The sequence below is a fragment of the Solanum lycopersicum genome, chromosome 12 (assembly GCF_036512215.1).
Source record: "Solanum lycopersicum chromosome 12, SLM_r2.1".
NCBI classification, from domain to species: domain Eukaryota; kingdom Viridiplantae; phylum Streptophyta; class Magnoliopsida; order Solanales; family Solanaceae; genus Solanum; species Solanum lycopersicum.
Window position 1 is genome coordinate 440334 of NC_090811.1, and position 17398 is coordinate 457731.

The following is a 17398-nucleotide window of genomic DNA, read 5'->3' on the forward strand; positions in this document are numbered from 1 at the left end:
CTGATGTATACAAGACACTTGTTTATAGATGTCAAACACAACACACATGATAATTTATTGACATAAGATTGGCCCCTCAAAACTAGGAGTCAACCTTACATACAAAAGTGAGCACATATGGGGTACTCGTATTCCTTTGTCATCTCGCAAGGAATCTAAGAGATCAAAATAGGAACATGATCTTCTAATACATCCCTCTACACCATACTATCTTCAAAAAACATCCCTTGTTCCTGTACTCACAAATTCTCCACCAGATACAAGCTTGAGAATTGAATATTCTCCACCCCCTGCCCCATAACAGCTCTCTGCTAGCTCCTAACCTCGCCACAATTCTCAGAAACAGTGTACTTAATTTAAACATATATCAAATCCAAAGAAACCTACAATGTAAAAGCAGGTGCGTTGCTTCCATCTCCTGTTGTTGCATTAACAACATGAATGCAAATTCCACCATCCTTGAAGCTCTAGATCTGCATAATGATTTCCAATCGGGTATTGCTTTTACACATTCAACATAACTGAACATGATAGTATGACTTCACTGTGAAGTATTTACTAGATCACCCTTTCAAAAATCTGAAAATCATTCTCTCTGAACTGTGTGGGAAGAGGGATGTATAACCTCTGGGAGAATGTTTAACCTCTTCGAATTCCCAGCTCTGTAAGGTCTTACAAGAATAATCTCAAGTCACCTGCACATTGCCACTTTTATGGACCTCCACACCATGAACTTGTCACTCATAACAGAAAATGAATTTGGGAAGCCTTCTTTAGATGTGCTGTCACCATACGATACATCAAGCCAGAACCGTATTCAGTTTTAGAGTTCCCACATAGAATCCAATAAGCTTTGAAAAGATTAAATTCCCTTCATAATCCATTTGCCGTCCCCATAAGTAGTTCTCACCTCCTTAACATTCATATCAGTCACATCCATACTTCACCCAAATCACTTTCTTCCCATAGCATTCTCCTCGCATGCGAATCTCCTAAACTGTCTTCCCATAGTAAGAGTATCTAATGTACGAAGAGCTTGCTCATCCAGATGACGGGAATGAATCATTTTGTTTAACCTATCTCATTCTTAAAAGCTGACTTTAACAGGAATATAATGTTTTCCTACTTGGCTACAGCTGATGCATTCACAGCAGTGACACCTATGCCTTGGATCAAATTCATCTCTAATCATCACTAGTGTAAATGTTAGATTTGGCTGCTATAAATTCATTTCACCATTGCCATTAAAAGTAATATTCCCAAGAGAAGGAGAATAGCCATCCTGTCTGCTAAGCTGGATAACAGGATATCAACGTGCTTGACTTACATAATCAGAAAGGACCTGAGCATATCGGAGTAGATACCCAAAGATAATGATGCAGCGCATCTTTAGGGAAATATTCCCTGTCTTGAGAATAGATATTAGAATATATATAACACTCCAAACCTCAATATTTCCAAGACTAAATCTTCTAGGGACTAATAATAACTGCAGGAAGGTTACCTACATAAATCATCTTTAATTGCTTCAGCAGAAATGATGTCCTTCTACAAGCTTAACAACAAACTACCTGTTTTCTTGCACGGAATACTATACATCTGAAAATTGATGTAATATACAACCAAGTTCATTATTATGAAACAGCAGGAATACCTCATCATGTGTTGCATGGTACAGGAGATTATTCTGGGACAACGCAGCAACTGTTAAGATGAGTGCACATAACATCTTTGCCTTCATACTTGGCAGCATCCTACAACCAATAATAGAACATTAATAGAGGATGAAAAGCAAATGATAAAAGAAGATATAAGGATGTCTCACCATGACAAGGAGCTGAGGATGGAAAACATATTCCTAGGGATGCTAGTGACTCCTCGCTCAATGTTACCTGGAATGAAAATCCAGGAGATAAGGCAGTGCCACAAAGCTCATTGGAAGTATAACGTGATCCTCTATCGAAATTTTTTGACATCTAAACATCTAAGCACACTATCAATATCTTTTTGCCTATATTAATTATTAGTTAGGAAGATGTTACCTAACTCAAAATTTACTTTTCCATAAACTTCAGGCAGAAAACCGATTAATTCTTATCAAAAAAGAAATTCACTTAATGCAGTTCTTTGACAACGTTCTAGGACCTTAAGCAAAGTCAAATTATTTGTTCTCAATGCCAAATATACATCCAAATTAGATACTAACTGTGGCCAATCTTATAAAAATGCTTATAAAGATGAGCAAAGCAAATTGGATACCAACTGTGGCAAATCTTATGCAAGTGCTTATAAAGATGAGCAAAAAAGGAACATGTTCATCTCTCAGAGTTCAATTACTCCATACTGGCAACATAATTTCTACAAAATATAGAACCATAACTGATTGAAAACTATCTTCATCACATTACAAGCTCTATATTTCCATTTCTTCAGAGTTACCAAGAGACATTTCATGATCCTACTCCACAACTTTTTGCTTCTCCATCAATAAGTATTAGGGACCATCCGACCTAGTGGCTAGTAGTACTCTCTAGTCTCTCTATACACAAGACACTAGACCCTCACTATTAAGAATATTGTAACCAATATCGCTAATCAATTAGAAATAATAGTCCAATTAGTTAGATTGATCCTTTCCTGTTTTGGTACTTGTGCATTCACTATTTGAATTACAATAGCTTGAAGAGTCCCACATTGGATTAAAAAGGGATGAGTGGTCTCCTTATAGCCTTGCGCATCCTCCCCTCATCAGCTAGCTTTTGAGGTTGACTTAATTTCAAGATTCATTTCTTTGCATGATATCAAAGCCATTGTTGCCTTTTTGAGGTGAGTTATCTCCCTCGCAGCACTAGGGTTCCGTATTTATCAAAGAGGTCCAGTTTTCTGTCTTGGTTGGCTGTCCGCAACACAATCTCCTTCCGATCAGTTCCTTTTGGAATTGTTTTTTTCTCCATTGGGTCGCTGGAACGTTCCGAGCCTATTCCTACCAGCTTTGATTTATTTCGGCCACCATAATTAGGGTTCCGTAGTGGCAGCTACATTTAATGTGGGATCTACTTTTCTAACAACTTTTTCCGTTTTTCTTTTTCCATTTCTCACTTCAAAGGCTTGTTCCGAGTACATACCTACTGATATTGATTCTTTACCGATCACCAAAGTAAGGGTTCTGATCCAACAACTAGCTTTCCAACGACTTCTCCCAGAAATATTTTTTAGATCTCGGGTTGAAAACCTATTCCAACCCTTCCAATCCAAGTTCTGGAAGATTTAGTCCAGCCGTCTAGGCATAATTTTTCCGGCTAGATCAGGCAGATTCTATCTCAGGAAGGTTATTGTTTATTTCTGAATATCCGTGCTCAATTAAGGATCATTACTCGTTTAAACTATGGGTGATACGAAAATCATATATATATATATATATATATATATATATAAGAGAACCCTAGGCCCGCCTACGTGGCGCCACCACAAACAAGAATTCCCTTTTAATTTATTTATTTCCAAAATTAGCAGTTGTGACTTTTAAAAAGAGTAGTGACTTTTATGAAGAATTGTGGTCATTCTGATAAGGCACAATAATCATTTGTTCACACTACCCGAGGGATTTCCTCTCATTTTAAAACAACGAAAATTCTAAATTTCTTCTTCGTCCGCACAATTAAATATTCGTGTACTTTGCTCTTGTTGAGTGGTTCACTGATATCACTGATTTTATATCAATACACTGGTGAATTAAATCGTTCTATCATGAGAAGATCTATTTCTTTAAACCTCGAGAACTAGAGGAAAATAATTTCCTTAAGGGGAAAATATGCATTTAGTAGGCTCAAGTTTTTTCTTTTGGTTTCATTCTATTGTTCAGATACTGGTATGATTTTTATAGTCATTAATTAATGCTTATGTTATTAATTGTTGTTTTTAGTACATATTTTAAACTTTGTTGTTTATGTTTATGCTTTTGATCATTATGTTGAAATAAAGATATGTTGATCAAGAGTTTGATGTAACCATTAGATTATTGGTGTCATGTAGATTAGAATTCTTTAACTTGTAAAATAAATGACTTTGATCTTTATAGAGTTTTTAGTGGCTAAAAAATCCATGAGATGTTTAAAAAGGGACTTTTGAGTGTTCAGAAGTTATGGTTGTTCCACATTACCTTGGAGTTTTAGTTATTCAACTTTCTATCTTATCGAGGTATTCAATCAATTAGTGACATCGAAAAAAAAAACAGGAATGTAGTGGAATGGTAAGTATTTTACTCAACCTTAATCAAATGTTTGGAGTTCAAATTTCAGATTGGAGTCACTAATTTAGCCCTCAAAGTAGGATGAATCCATATCAATCAAATCTTAAAGAAGTAATTATCCCCTTATAAAGATTAGATTAAAAGTCAATTTTTTTTAAAAAAAGATTTTACCATATTGATTGAAACATAAACAACAAAATACGTCTTTTGGCTATCACTGCGAATGATTTTGAAAAAGGAACTTGCCAAGACATCATTTATCCAAATTATTTGAGCGACATACGCTATTTCATTGAACTCCAAGACATGTGTTTTTAAATTTTAATTAACTTATCAAGTAAAAAACTAATTACATAAGATGAATAAAATGTTTGTACCAGTTTTTGAAAATACAAATATAGACGATGAAACAATTATATATCTTTTCTAAAGACTTTGGTGATGAATAACTAGAGTAAAATGATGAGTTAATAACAAAATATTAAAAAAAATATTTCATTTTATCTCTACATAAAATATTCTCGACTACTTTTCGTAGGGCTGTACCCACTCGAAAACACTTAAATGATCAAATGTTCACAAGTAGATTATTAACGTAGTTTACCGCCGCGCGAAGCGCGGGCAATGTACCTAGTAGATAATAATTCTGTCTCAAATTAGTGCTGTAAAATTAGATGTGTCAGAATATTTATCTTCTCCGTTTAGTAGTTCTTTGAACTCTCATGGGATCATTAATCAAACATTTTACCCTTATACATCTCAACAAAGCTGAGAGGAGGAATAGGCATCTTATTGAGATTGCTCACATACTACTCATACAATCTCATGTTACATTACATTTTCGGGGATACAGTTCTCAAATCTTATTATCTTATTAATTGTATACTTTCCTCAAGTATCTCTAAATCAAGTTCCATATGCTGTTTTGTTTCGCTATTGATCTTGTTCTCTCTTCCACCTCATGTGTTTGGAAGTGTGTGTTTGGTCAATAACTTTACTCCGAGAAAAGACAAGTCAACCAATCATGTTCTTAAGTGCACATTTTAGGTTACTCAAGGGTGAAAATGTATAGTGACGTTACTCACTTGACCTCCAGTGGTTTATGCATGTTGATTTCACCTTGTTGAACACAACCATACTCAACTCTCCTCTTCTGACAACCTAAACATTTTTTAGGTGTTACCACTTCCATGTTTGGGGAATTCTGTCATTATCTTTCCTTCATCTTGTCTCACAATTCCACCATCTATAGTTCACCGCCCACAGTTCCATCATTTACAACTTCACTACTCTTGATGTGAGCATGCAACATCAAGTAGATGATTCAGGTCCTGTATCAGATCCTTCAACTACTACATACTCTTCTCATAGTCGACCCTTTGCACTTTGGAGAAGTATTTGATCCACTCGTAACCTCAACCCCCTTTATACATGTTTGAGTTGTCATCGGCTCTCATCAGCTCATTATGTCTTTGTGCCATGTTTATCCTATGTTTTTATCCTCATGTCTACAGGTAAAACAGTCTCTCACCCTGGATTTCAACTTGTTTTTTTTAAGAAGGTAACAGTCTTGTATTATATTCCAAAAAATCAAACCTGCCACAACTTGTTACAGGTTTACTAATTACGAATAAAAGGAGAGTATCAGGAAGATCTTCAATCCCAAATAACAAAAATTACAAAGTGCCTAAAGCATTCATTACAGATTCTAGATCTTCCATATACTCCTGTTTACACCAAAAATGAAATAAAACCAAGCAATTCATCTTCATCTTCTGGAACTGTTACTTTAGTTCTGGAAGCATATGAGGTTCCTCTCTTTCCACACAGACCACCAGATACAGGTGCTGATGATCTTCCATCTTTCTTTGTGACCAGAAATGTAAGCAAAGCTACTCCATATCTTCAGGGCCTGGACAATATTTCTTAGCATCACCCAAAGTAGGTCCTTCAAATTGACGAAAATAATCCACAAAATATTAGTGATCCTACAGTGAAGAAAGAGGTGGTTGACTGTTTCAGCCTCTTCTCCACACAGGGAACACCTAGGACTCAGTTGGATACCCCTTTTCATGAGGTTCTCCTGAGTCAAGACAGCCTGCTTCGCTAGTATCCAAGTAAAGCAGGACACTTTAGGAGGTATTTTAACTTTCCAGATAAGTTTCGATGGCCAGCCAGTAACTTGATGGGTGAAAGAGTTGAACTTTTTGTAAGGTTCCTTCACACTGAAATTTCCGTTGCTTTTATGATTCCACAACAATCTATCTTGGGAGGTGGAGGTTCCTTTGAATTGTTCAAGGATTCCAAAGAAGTCTACTAGTCTTTGGATCTCCCAAGCATTTAGGGGTCTTCTAAATCTCAATCCATCCCTGATTTGACCAAATTCCCCAGAGTGTCTTTTTGTTGTTGGTTCAGATGTAGATATCTGGAAGAGAGTTTTTAGGGAGCCTTGTTCTAACCAGTTGTCCTCCCAGAAGAAGACCTTCATGCCATTTCCTATTCTAATGCTGCAATTTTCTCTTAATTTTGGCCAAAGGTTTCTGATGGCCCTCCAGATTCTAGTTCCATAAGTACTAGTGACCATTTTGGTAGACCAGTTATCCTCCATTTCATACTTCTGCTTGATAAGTTCTTTCCATAGTGCTTGTTCACTGTATGCTAGTCCCCATAGGATTTCAACTTGTACTAACGAGGAGATATCTGCTTTACCCAATAATAGTACTTGGGATCTTGTTTCTCATTCGGGTGAATTTAAATTGGCTGTCCGCAGGTTTATAGTCAAATAGTCCAGGTGATCAAACAGATGGACTTAAGACTTGCCTTGTGAGCAAAGATTACATTTTGATATTCGGGCTTTGATTACAATGATACTCTCACCCATGCAAAAATAATTTATTTTCATCTTTTTTCCATCCACGGTGATACTGATATTTGTCATGACCTCCTAGTTGGACATTAAGAATGTTTTTCTCCATGATCTTGAGGATTGAGGCTAATATAGAGAAATCACCTGACTTTGAGCCTGTTTGGATGTGCTTAAAAGCTAGTCAAACTGACTTAAAAGTAAAAAATGACTTATTTTAAGCCAAAAGTTAAAAGTCAGGTGAGGGGTGCTTTTCTTTTTCCAACTTAAAACTCATTTATGTTGACCAAGTATATTACCTTTTGCCCTTAATTCTTTTATTATTATCATTCTTATTTATAATTATTATTATTATTATTGTTATTATAGTTATTATTTTTTTAATTATTATTATTATTATTATTATTATTTATTATTATTTTATTTTTATTGTTTTTATTATTATTATTTTTATTAATATTATTATTATTATTATGATTTTTATTTTTATTCTTATTTTTGTTATTATTATTATTATTATTATTATTATTATAATTACAAAAAAATTGTGATGATAAAGAAATATGTGAATGATAGGAAATATTATTACTTATGAATGTAAAATATAAATTAATTTTGTTTTAATTTTTTAAGTATAAAAACCTTAAATTAATCAACTTTTTATCATGTTAACAACTTTAAGGGCATTTCAGACATTTTTATAAAGAAAAAAGTGTTTACCAGCACTTATTTGCCAAACACATCAACAACTTTTTTTTCAACTGAAGCACTTTTATCCAAACACATACCTACTTATTTTAAAAATAAGTTTCAGCACTTTCAAAAGTACTTTTTAAAAGTTGCTTTTTTTAAGCCCATCCAAACGGGCTCTTTGTCTCTCTGGGGAGTCACTTATTGCGACGATCACTTTCTCGTCTAAAACAGTCCCCTCAAGCCTGATTTGGTAAGTTCATCTCAATTAAGCAGTTGGCATGAATTTTAGTGCAACTGATCATTATGAGTTTTATACAGTATTCTTCTCTTAAGTCTTTGAATCAACTTAGTGGGTTATGTTTGATATAGTCATTATTGGCAATGATCAAGATGGTATCACTGGATTGAAGCAATATATCTTTCAGCACTTCCAAACTAAGGGTTTCCTGGATTGAAGTATTTTCTAGGTATTGAGTTTGCTCTGTCTAAGTCAGGTATTGTCAATTCACAACAGAATATGTACTAGACATTCTTGAGGAGACGGGAATAACAGGAAGTAGACATTTCCGTATGGAAGGGCTCTTGCTCAATTCACACTCTTATGGACCCAAATGCTAAGCTTCTGCCAAGATAGGGGAGCTCCTGCAAAGATAGGGGAGCCCCTTAGTGATCCTGAAACATATAGGTGACTGGTTAGTATGTTGAACTACCTTGTAGTGACTCCTGACATTGTTAATCATGTAAGTGTTGTAAGTCTATTTATGGACTGTCCAAGTGCTGGTCATTGGAATGTAATTGTTCATATTTCTTCTATATGAAAAAGGACTACCTTTTGAGGATCAAAGTCATGTTCAGATCATAGGATACATAGATGTGGATGGGCAGGATCACCTTCTTATAGACGATCTACGTGTGGATATTGTGTTCTACTAGGAGGTAATTTGATATTTTAGAAGAACAAGAAACAGAATGTAGTTTCTCAAGCTAGTGCAGAAAAAATAAAATCAGGCAATGGTTGCGGGCAACTTGCCAACTAATTTGGATCAAACAGTTGATCAGAAGTTAGAATTTGGAGATATCAATCAAATGAATCAAGCTTTGATTCATATTGTATCAGATCTGGTTTTCTATACCAGACTAAACACTTCCTTTTATAGAGTTTCCTACTTAATTAAAGCAATTTAGACCATGGTCATTGGGGTTTCGGAAAATTCAGACTTGTTCTGATTTGTTCTAGCCTACTACATATATCTATATGCAGTTTGTGCAAATTAACTCTTCACACTACAGGTTCACCAGGTGGCCATTCCCAAGCAATTGATATTACTATGTCTTGCTTACAACATGTTGTGCTAAGTTCCAAGATGACAAGACACAGACATAACAAAGGATAAGCAAAATAGAAGAATTGAAGAGGAACAGATCAAAAACCTGGAATCATAACAATAAGACTGCAAAATTTGCATAATGTTGATTGAAACCCATCAATGTCCTTGGGCATCCTTGATCCTGCAGATAATGTTATTACAATTCAATATTTTACCACGGAAAACCATGATAAAGCTGGGGTGGAATATCTTAATCTGGTTGCTTCTTGATACAGCAGCATGCATAACCTCTCAAATTCAGACAAAGAGGCTTCACAACAAATGCAAAAGACATGCTAGTTTGAGTATTTGATCAGGTTTTGCGCCAAAGATATACAGGATCAAACATGAAAAGATCTTGGAGAACTCAGGTAAAATGATTCAGCATATGCGCTCCACACAATTATTGCACCTTGTTACTGCTCTGACACTGAGAACTTTTGCCTTGTCTTTTCCTCTTTATTATCTTGTCATCATATTCACTAACATTATCTCCAACAGTTCAAAAGGCAAACCCATATCCCATTCCCCAACAACTTGAAACTTCATATACAAAGGCTAGAATCACGGAGCATCTCCAAAACCTCTAAGCTGCACACACCATTTGGTGCAAGTAATTTTTTTTATTAGTTGTAAAATGTGAATAGTGGCAACAAGCACTTCAACTATCCTCCTAACTGACCATGAGCAGAATGTGATTCTCATAAGCTCGACTTCATTGTTGTTCTCAATAATAAACTGAGATGCTTAATTATCCATTGCGGGTGTTATGGTAGTCAGCTTTCTACTAATGTTAAAGCAAGTGAGAATGAAACTGTGTTACCTTTATTATTAAATATTTAGTCACCTATTATATATATCGTACAGGATATTCGAGGCAATGACGATATAAACTTCCTCGGAATCAGGAAAGGAACTAAACTCCAAAGTCGGTTTCAAAAAGTTATTGTAAGTGATACATTTAAGGGATAGGGAGAGAAATAGAGAAGGCTCGATTGAATCTTGTTCAGTGCAAATCTACAATTTCCAGTTTACTACTAATATGCACTGAGCCATCTGGAGAATAATTCATAGACAGTGATAATTCATAGACAAACCTTCAAATAAGTCAACATTATGCAAGCACCTCAATGCTGAATCAACAAGTCCATCTGAGTTAGAAACTAAACCAGCCATTAATGCAACCTAAGAGACCAAACAAATTAAATTCATCTGAATTAACAGCAGCGCAAATTAAGAATAAAGAAAGAACTAGCATTACCTCTGCAGTTTCCAAGTAGAGGTTTAACTGTTTCAGATGAGATGGGATAGATGATATTGTAACTTCACTGCATGCTATACAAGATTTGACAAAAATGACATCACTAATGTCATTCCGTGTAGCTTTAACCACCAGTAAATTGCTGGAATGAACAATCATTTCCTGAAAAAGCAGAAGTTACATCTTACAGCCAGTACAATCTTGGTACTGATGAATACAAAGTTACCTTACGCAAAATGAGAAGCAGAAGATACGAGACTCATCAACAAGGACTACTTGGAGAAATAATCAGTTTAAAAAGATCTAAACCAAGCTTAAAACTTTCTACTATGTCCAAATTCTACACCATGCTACCTAACAAGGCAGCCAAGTGGGAGCTTGATAGTAATGTTAAAAGGAAACAATGCAAAAACCTACCACCTCAGTCCCATGTTAGTTGGTGTCAGCTCTATGAACCCTCATATAAATAGCATTCCTTTAGACTTGTTGCAGTCCAATATTCAATAATTTTTGTTTTGGAACACTAGAAATTTATCTATACTTTTATACTTCCTTGCAAAATTATAAGATTCCATGAGTCAATGTACTTGTATCAGCATACCAATATGACCAAGCCTTAAAATTAATTGCTCCCTTTGTTCCATTATATATGACACTCTTTCCTTTTTAGTATGTTCCAAGAAGAATGACACTATTCTGTAACTGTATACTTTTTAACTTTAAACTTCCTGTTTTACTTAAATGAAATGCTTTTAAAACCACACAAATGCCATGGCATGTTTAAATCCTTAAGTTGTAAAACCACATAAATGTCATGGCATGTTTAAATCCTTAAGTTGTAAAAGTCTTTCTTTCTTTCATAAACTTTGTGCCAAGTCAAATACCGCATATAAACCAACGGAAGTAGTTGATATCACCTATATGGATATTTTCCTTCTACTGTGTTCTAATTTTTGCTAAATTTAAAAGGGATTCCAAGAAATTGTAGTTATTTTGAGACAATTTCCTATCACGTATGTGATTTAGGTCCCTTTTAACACAGAGTGATGCAAGTAATGTTAGAAAGTAAAGGGCCTTTTTGACTTGTTTATAAATAAAGAACCTTCAATAACGTTTTCATTTTTGTGGGAAAAAAGGAGTAATTTTGCATGGATTAACTCATCAAACTTACGTTTATTACAAGTCATGAAGTGCAATTATAGTGAATCAATTTGCTCCTTTTCTGGGTTAAAATGAAGTATTTATTAATATTACACAAAGTTGGTGTTGTCTAGTACAAATGTTTTACACATTACAAGTACATATTAAGCTTCCAAAAGATCAACCAATATTTATACGAGTTGCAAGTCCCTGTTTACAGAAAAAATATAGTTTAGTTAAAAGAGAACTCTAAATATGCAACGAGTTGTCAATCCTTTCAAAAGTTATTTGTTAACTTTACCTTCTACCTTTTCCATGAAAGATTAGGAAACAAATTTGTTAACTTGCAAAAGTCCATGTTGCTTGACCCAAAGTAAACACTCTTCTGGAAAAATATTAATTCAAAGTTAATGACCTCCATTATTTTGCTATTAATTTAATCTGCTTATCCTCCATGTCTGTAAAGGTTACAAGAGTTCACCATACTATCAAAGTTAGACTAATAACAGGAAACTTTTGTTTACGTATTAAATAATTTATTATGTTCACTGCAGGATGACTATAGAGAAGCTTTTCTTCACTTACCTTATCATCAGATATTAAATAATAAACGGATAAGCTTTTCTTTGCATATCCCATGGTTCAATTGTTTCTAACTGTAATAAAAGATTTAGGAAATACCCTAATAGAATGAATATCAGTTATTTGAGTCTCCAGCTTCCTGTGCACTGCACTTCCCTTAAAGTAGTACTGCTTTAGCTGCATAAGTTTGATCTTTTCTTTGGCAAATTATTACTACAATCCCTAACACTAATCTAAATTTTCCTTGACATATCATGAGTGTTAGTTGAAACAATTAATGTAGGTAAAAATGTGGACAGTCAAGATAAATATTTCCTAACATCCTTCAATATTTCTATGAAGGAAGACTTCATAGCTTTGTGAGGAAATACTCCACTACACTAGAGCACTTCCAATGTACAGGGCAAAACAGATTAGGGAGAGGGCAAAGTGTCATAAGATCACTATTACATGCACCACATCCAGTAATAGGCACACCAATATGCACACATACACAACTCAACGGGGAGAGGAAGTACATTAAAGGTCTTTCAGGTAAACTGGAAAGACAAGTTCTCTTCAAAAAGACACAAATAATATCATACCCCAACTGACAGGGATAAAAAGAACCAAGGAACAAGAAGTAAGAGTCGAGGATATTGTAAACCTCTACAAAGTGACCTCACATTCATATAACAGAAACATAAAAAAGAAATGACATAACCCAAAACTGTCCCCTATGCATAATTCATGGAAGCAAAGAATAAGCAAGATTTTTCAGTAATCCATTCTGGATATTTTCACATATTTTAGAGAACATTAACCTTGACTTCACTCATGCTTCCAAAAGCTCCACGGCACTGAACCAAAAAATCTAAGTGGAGTTCAACTTCAGAATCATAATCAACCTGAATATTATGATCAAGAAATGTATTAGAACAGGTAAAGGACTAATGTGTTGTAGTTCACATTTCTTGACCAATCAGCAAGAAAAGGAATATTATTTGCAAACAATATTTCATTACCATGTGTATAAAACGAGAAACTAAATGTGCTGAATGGTTGTTCTCCTTTTCCTTAATAGTTGAGAGATTTATGCTATCATGCAAGGACCTTGAAACTTCAAAAAGGAATTGAATGGTTGTAGGATCTCTAATACAAGAATTCCTAACAGAAAAAAAGAAGATAATTGACAATTATATTTCCATCAGAGAAACTGACGATTTGTTTTCATTTTCCAAAAAAGATATCTTCCTAAGAAAACCATCAGTTACCTTTGCAGCAAATTAAACATCAGCTATGTTCAATAGGAAGATTTTAAGGCCAACAATGTGGTATAAGGGTGAATGTTGGGCCTCTAAAGCACATGTTCACAAGGTTAGTTCGCACATATGTGAATATTAAGATGGATGTGCGGTCATACAAGGTCAGATAATATCCGAAATTATCATATCCATCAGAAGGTGCAAGTAACGTATACAGAGAATAAAAAGAGAGAATTTCGCTTGAGCTAATTTGACGACATGTTAGGTTGGCCTGCCTCTAGATGCACCGGCTCTTAGATGTGAAAAAATGATGATTGCATGTTTTAAAATCAGTGTTGTGAAAGGCGATCGCCTCGTCGCCAATGGCGAGAGGCAAGGCGACCCTTCATCGCCTTTTAGCTTTGTGGCGAGGCGATCTTCAAAAGGCAACACGATGGTGACAAAGGTGAGAGGCAAGAAAGGCGTCACCTTTTGTATTTCTTTTAAAAGGCAATCAGTTTAGGGTTTTAGAAGTTAAAAGGTAATTTTATGTTTTTGACTAGACTCTTGGGGTGACCAGCCAAAATTTTCCGACGACTCCAAAGTCCAACCAATACGTTGTTCTTCTTTTTCTTTTCCTTCTTCTTCAGACTTCAGAGTCACTTCTACCCTTGTTTTTTTCACTGTTTTGACTTTTCCACTGTTTCTTTCTCATTCAAGTTCCAGGTATGTATTATTTTTTTTTCAGTTTTTGAATCGAAATATTTGCTAATGTTATTTCTATTGAGATTTTGATTATTTATATATACAATTTAAATATTTTAATTTTTTTTTGTATTAATTGGGCCGCACTTCAAAAAGGCAAGCGTCTTGCCGCTCGTCTCGCCTTGTACTGAGGCAGACCCTTGTTGCCTTCTATCGCCTTTCGCCGTCCACAACACTGGTTAAAAGAAGAGGAGGTAGGTCTAAAAAATTGAACTCAAAAGATTAAGAATGTTGGGATTCAGGGAGATCTAGCAATAGATAGAAACAATGGAAGTTGAGGATTTCTATCAGTTATGTCAACTCAGGATGGGTACTGAAATTTTATGGACCAATTTTCAAGAGAATCTTTCAGGATGTTCCGATGAGCAATTATGATAATGAAGATTTCAAACAGTTGATCCAACTAGCTTGGGATTGAGGTGTGGTTTTTGTCGCTATACTTTAATTTCTCATCAACAATGAGGAGGATGCATATTATTTTTAGGTGAAATGGCAATGAACTTCCCCATCTGAGGGATCATAATTGTTTAGCCATCACACACATTCTAAAGATTCAGTATACTGTTTATGTAATACATACAAATACATACAGGTGACTACAGCAAAGAGAGAACAAATACATACAGGTGACTACAGCAAAGAGAGAGCTCCAGCTTCATGTACCAGTATAAATGCTTAATGTACTTTCCTTAAAATGGTTAAGGGAATATTGTTTGGACAATCAAAGTGGTCATTCCCTTCCCTCTTTTCTAAATACTGAACTTAGACAAAAGAGAAAAATATCCATTTTCTTATAGAGACCATGCATATCCTTAAGATAAGACTATACAAAACAACCCTGTTAGGCAGATTGACCAACAAGAAAATTTTGTGATCCATGATAGTTAAGAGTATACTGTTTCTACATGGATCACAGAGTGCGAGAAGTGGTTATCATCTTAAAATTTTATCCAGGGTAGGTGAGTCATCCAGGTCTTACACACTGACTTTAAACAATAGGAGCTCTTGCTTTCCGTCTTAAATGGGGCAAGGGATATACCTATGCAGGAAGAAATGCTGCAGATCATTGCTCAATAAAACAAAAATTGGAATTTAAACACACCTTTGGTCAAAACAGTTATACCTTGTAGCAATACTAAGGATCTGCGTATTGACGATGGTCCTAGAGCTCCCCTGCATCACGCTTAATATTTGATTGAAATGGTTCTGCAAAATGATGATGGTAGATCGGCTCAACATTAAGTGATTCAGATCCCCTTCTACGACTATATTATAGAACTGATTGCAGGGCCCAATTTACAAATAATCATGTCTATTGATGATTGTTTATCATATTTTTATCTCACAACAGCATAAGGTATGAAATGACTAGTAGAAGCATAGGACAACTAAGAAACAACAGTAAAAGGAAAATGAATTTAAGCAACCACAAAGACAAGTAGCCTACCAATCGCAATATGTTCTCAAGGTTATCAAAATGATTTAGAATCTTCAGAAGAATTGATTGGAGGCTTGATAGTTCATTCTCACCAATCTCATCATCTAATGTGCGCTCAAATATTCCATCTAATATGCTGTCCAGATAACTATTCTGCGCAGAGGACAGAATTAGAAAAAATAGCTACACAAACAATTAGCAGCATGTTTTGGCGCTCTCATGTCCAAGGAGAAGATAACAATTAATATACTATCATCATATAGAAATATCAATTCAGATGCAATCAAGATAAATTTCATAGTTGGTAATTGGTGCGGTAGGCAAGTTGACCTGCTTGACTGTGAATAGTGGCCGCGAAAGACTAAATTACCTAATGAACCCCATGTCATATCACCAGCATGGGACACTCCAACTATTCTATCAGCTACTCAATCCTAACATGAGCTCCAAGATAGAAAACACTAGGTTGTACAAGCATAGGGATAACATATGGTAATCATAAATGTAGTATGGTAAAAGGATAATGGTTGGTGATATTTTCTAGTATTAAAGCTGACAACAATATTTAAATATTAATTGAATCATTTCCACTGTATCAAACACATCCAAATAAGAAAACAAAGAAGAACATAATAAACACGTCAAACTTAACCAATCATCAAAATTCTCTCAACTTACCATGTGTTTCTGGAGAGCGATATCTACATGAGCGTCTACAACATTGAGGTACTCATCAAGGCTATTAAACTGAGAAACAACCTGAAATTATAAATAAATAAAAACTTGGTGAAAAAGCATTATAGAGGAGAACCAAGGCTGTACAAGCATAGGGAATCTTTTGAGATTAACATGTAGAAAACTGAACCCAGATAACAAAATAAAAATAAATTAAGTGAGCATACATTGAACTTTTTTTTTTGCATGTATGTGGGTGGGTGGGGGTGGGGCTATAAGATTGTAAAAAGTTATGCTTCATGTAGTATAGAGTCAATGTCCTATACCCAGTAAATATAGCTCATAAATTGTAAGTGAGACTGTAGTCTTTCAGCTCCTTGTTTATCATTTTGTGACTGATCCAACTTGCATGCACTTTGACTATTTCACTGAGTACATATGTAGAGTAACTTTGCCACCAAACTAAGGCAGATGAAAAGGAATCTCTAAATTTTTAGCCTTTGTTAGGATTTGAACCAGTTTCTCCCACGATCTTCATTCAGCTTCACTAATAGCTAAGTCACACTCTACGGTGCTTCTTGTTTATCTTGTTTCTTACATGGGATTAGATCTGAACCCGATGAGTTTGACTGTACATAGGTGAAAAAGTCAAATCTTAAGATTTTGGGTTGAAAGCTTCCGTATCAATGAAGTTTCTGGTGTCAGTTTGGGAAAAGTCCGACTTCAAACAACATATCTCCTAGAATATAAATTATAAAGTGTTACACGAACCATAACCCATCAACTTATAGGTTTTTGAGTCTAGTTTTCAACGCAGCAAACCTTACCTCAAACCAATATTTGTGCAAGAAGTTATGCTCATTTTACTGGACACTGCACAGTCTGCGCGATCGTGCAGCCAATCTTGCAAGGAAAGCACTGCTACTCATTGTTGCGGATCAAGGTATCAGCTACGCGACCGCGCACGTAAAACCACAATAAAAGCATAGCAAGGTCATAGTTCACCCTCAAGTCCGAAAATTTTCCCTAAAAAGAGCAGCTCTCAAGAACCCAACTTTCCCCTAGGTTCATCTATCATCCAAGGTAAGATTTGACCATAGAATATTGATGATTTCTTCATCCTAACACAAATTAGTACCTCC

General features: G+C 35.1%; 1 protein-coding gene across 9 annotated transcripts in view; it reads right to left on the reverse strand.

Annotated features, from left to right (window-relative positions):
- LOC101258921 (uncharacterized) overlaps window positions 1–17398 on the reverse strand; it is a 35392-nt gene that overhangs the window by 1512 nt on the left and 16482 nt on the right. For 4 of the 9 annotated variants that reach the window (XM_010315340.4, XM_019211490.3, XM_010315341.4 and 1 more), the window contains 10 exons: window positions 16260–16340; window positions 15591–15734; window positions 15246–15349; window positions 13160–13301; window positions 12959–13042; window positions 10434–10595; window positions 10270–10357; window positions 9237–9314; window positions 1826–1892; window positions 1655–1754 (listed from right to left, as the gene is read on the reverse strand). In XM_010315340.4, the coding sequence (XP_010313642.1) occupies window positions 1655–1754; window positions 1826–1892; window positions 9237–9314; window positions 10270–10357; window positions 10434–10595; window positions 12959–13042; window positions 13160–13301; window positions 15246–15349; window positions 15591–15734; window positions 16260–16340 (1050 nt within the window). Of the gene's footprint in view, window positions 1–1445; window positions 1572–1654; window positions 1755–1825; window positions 1893–9236; window positions 9315–10269; window positions 10358–10433; window positions 10596–12958; window positions 13043–13159; window positions 13302–15245; window positions 15350–15590; window positions 15735–16259; window positions 16341–17398 lie in introns of those variants that run through there. The other 5 variants (XM_004251419.5, XM_069292600.1, XM_019211493.3 and 2 more) reach the window with 4 other exon arrangements.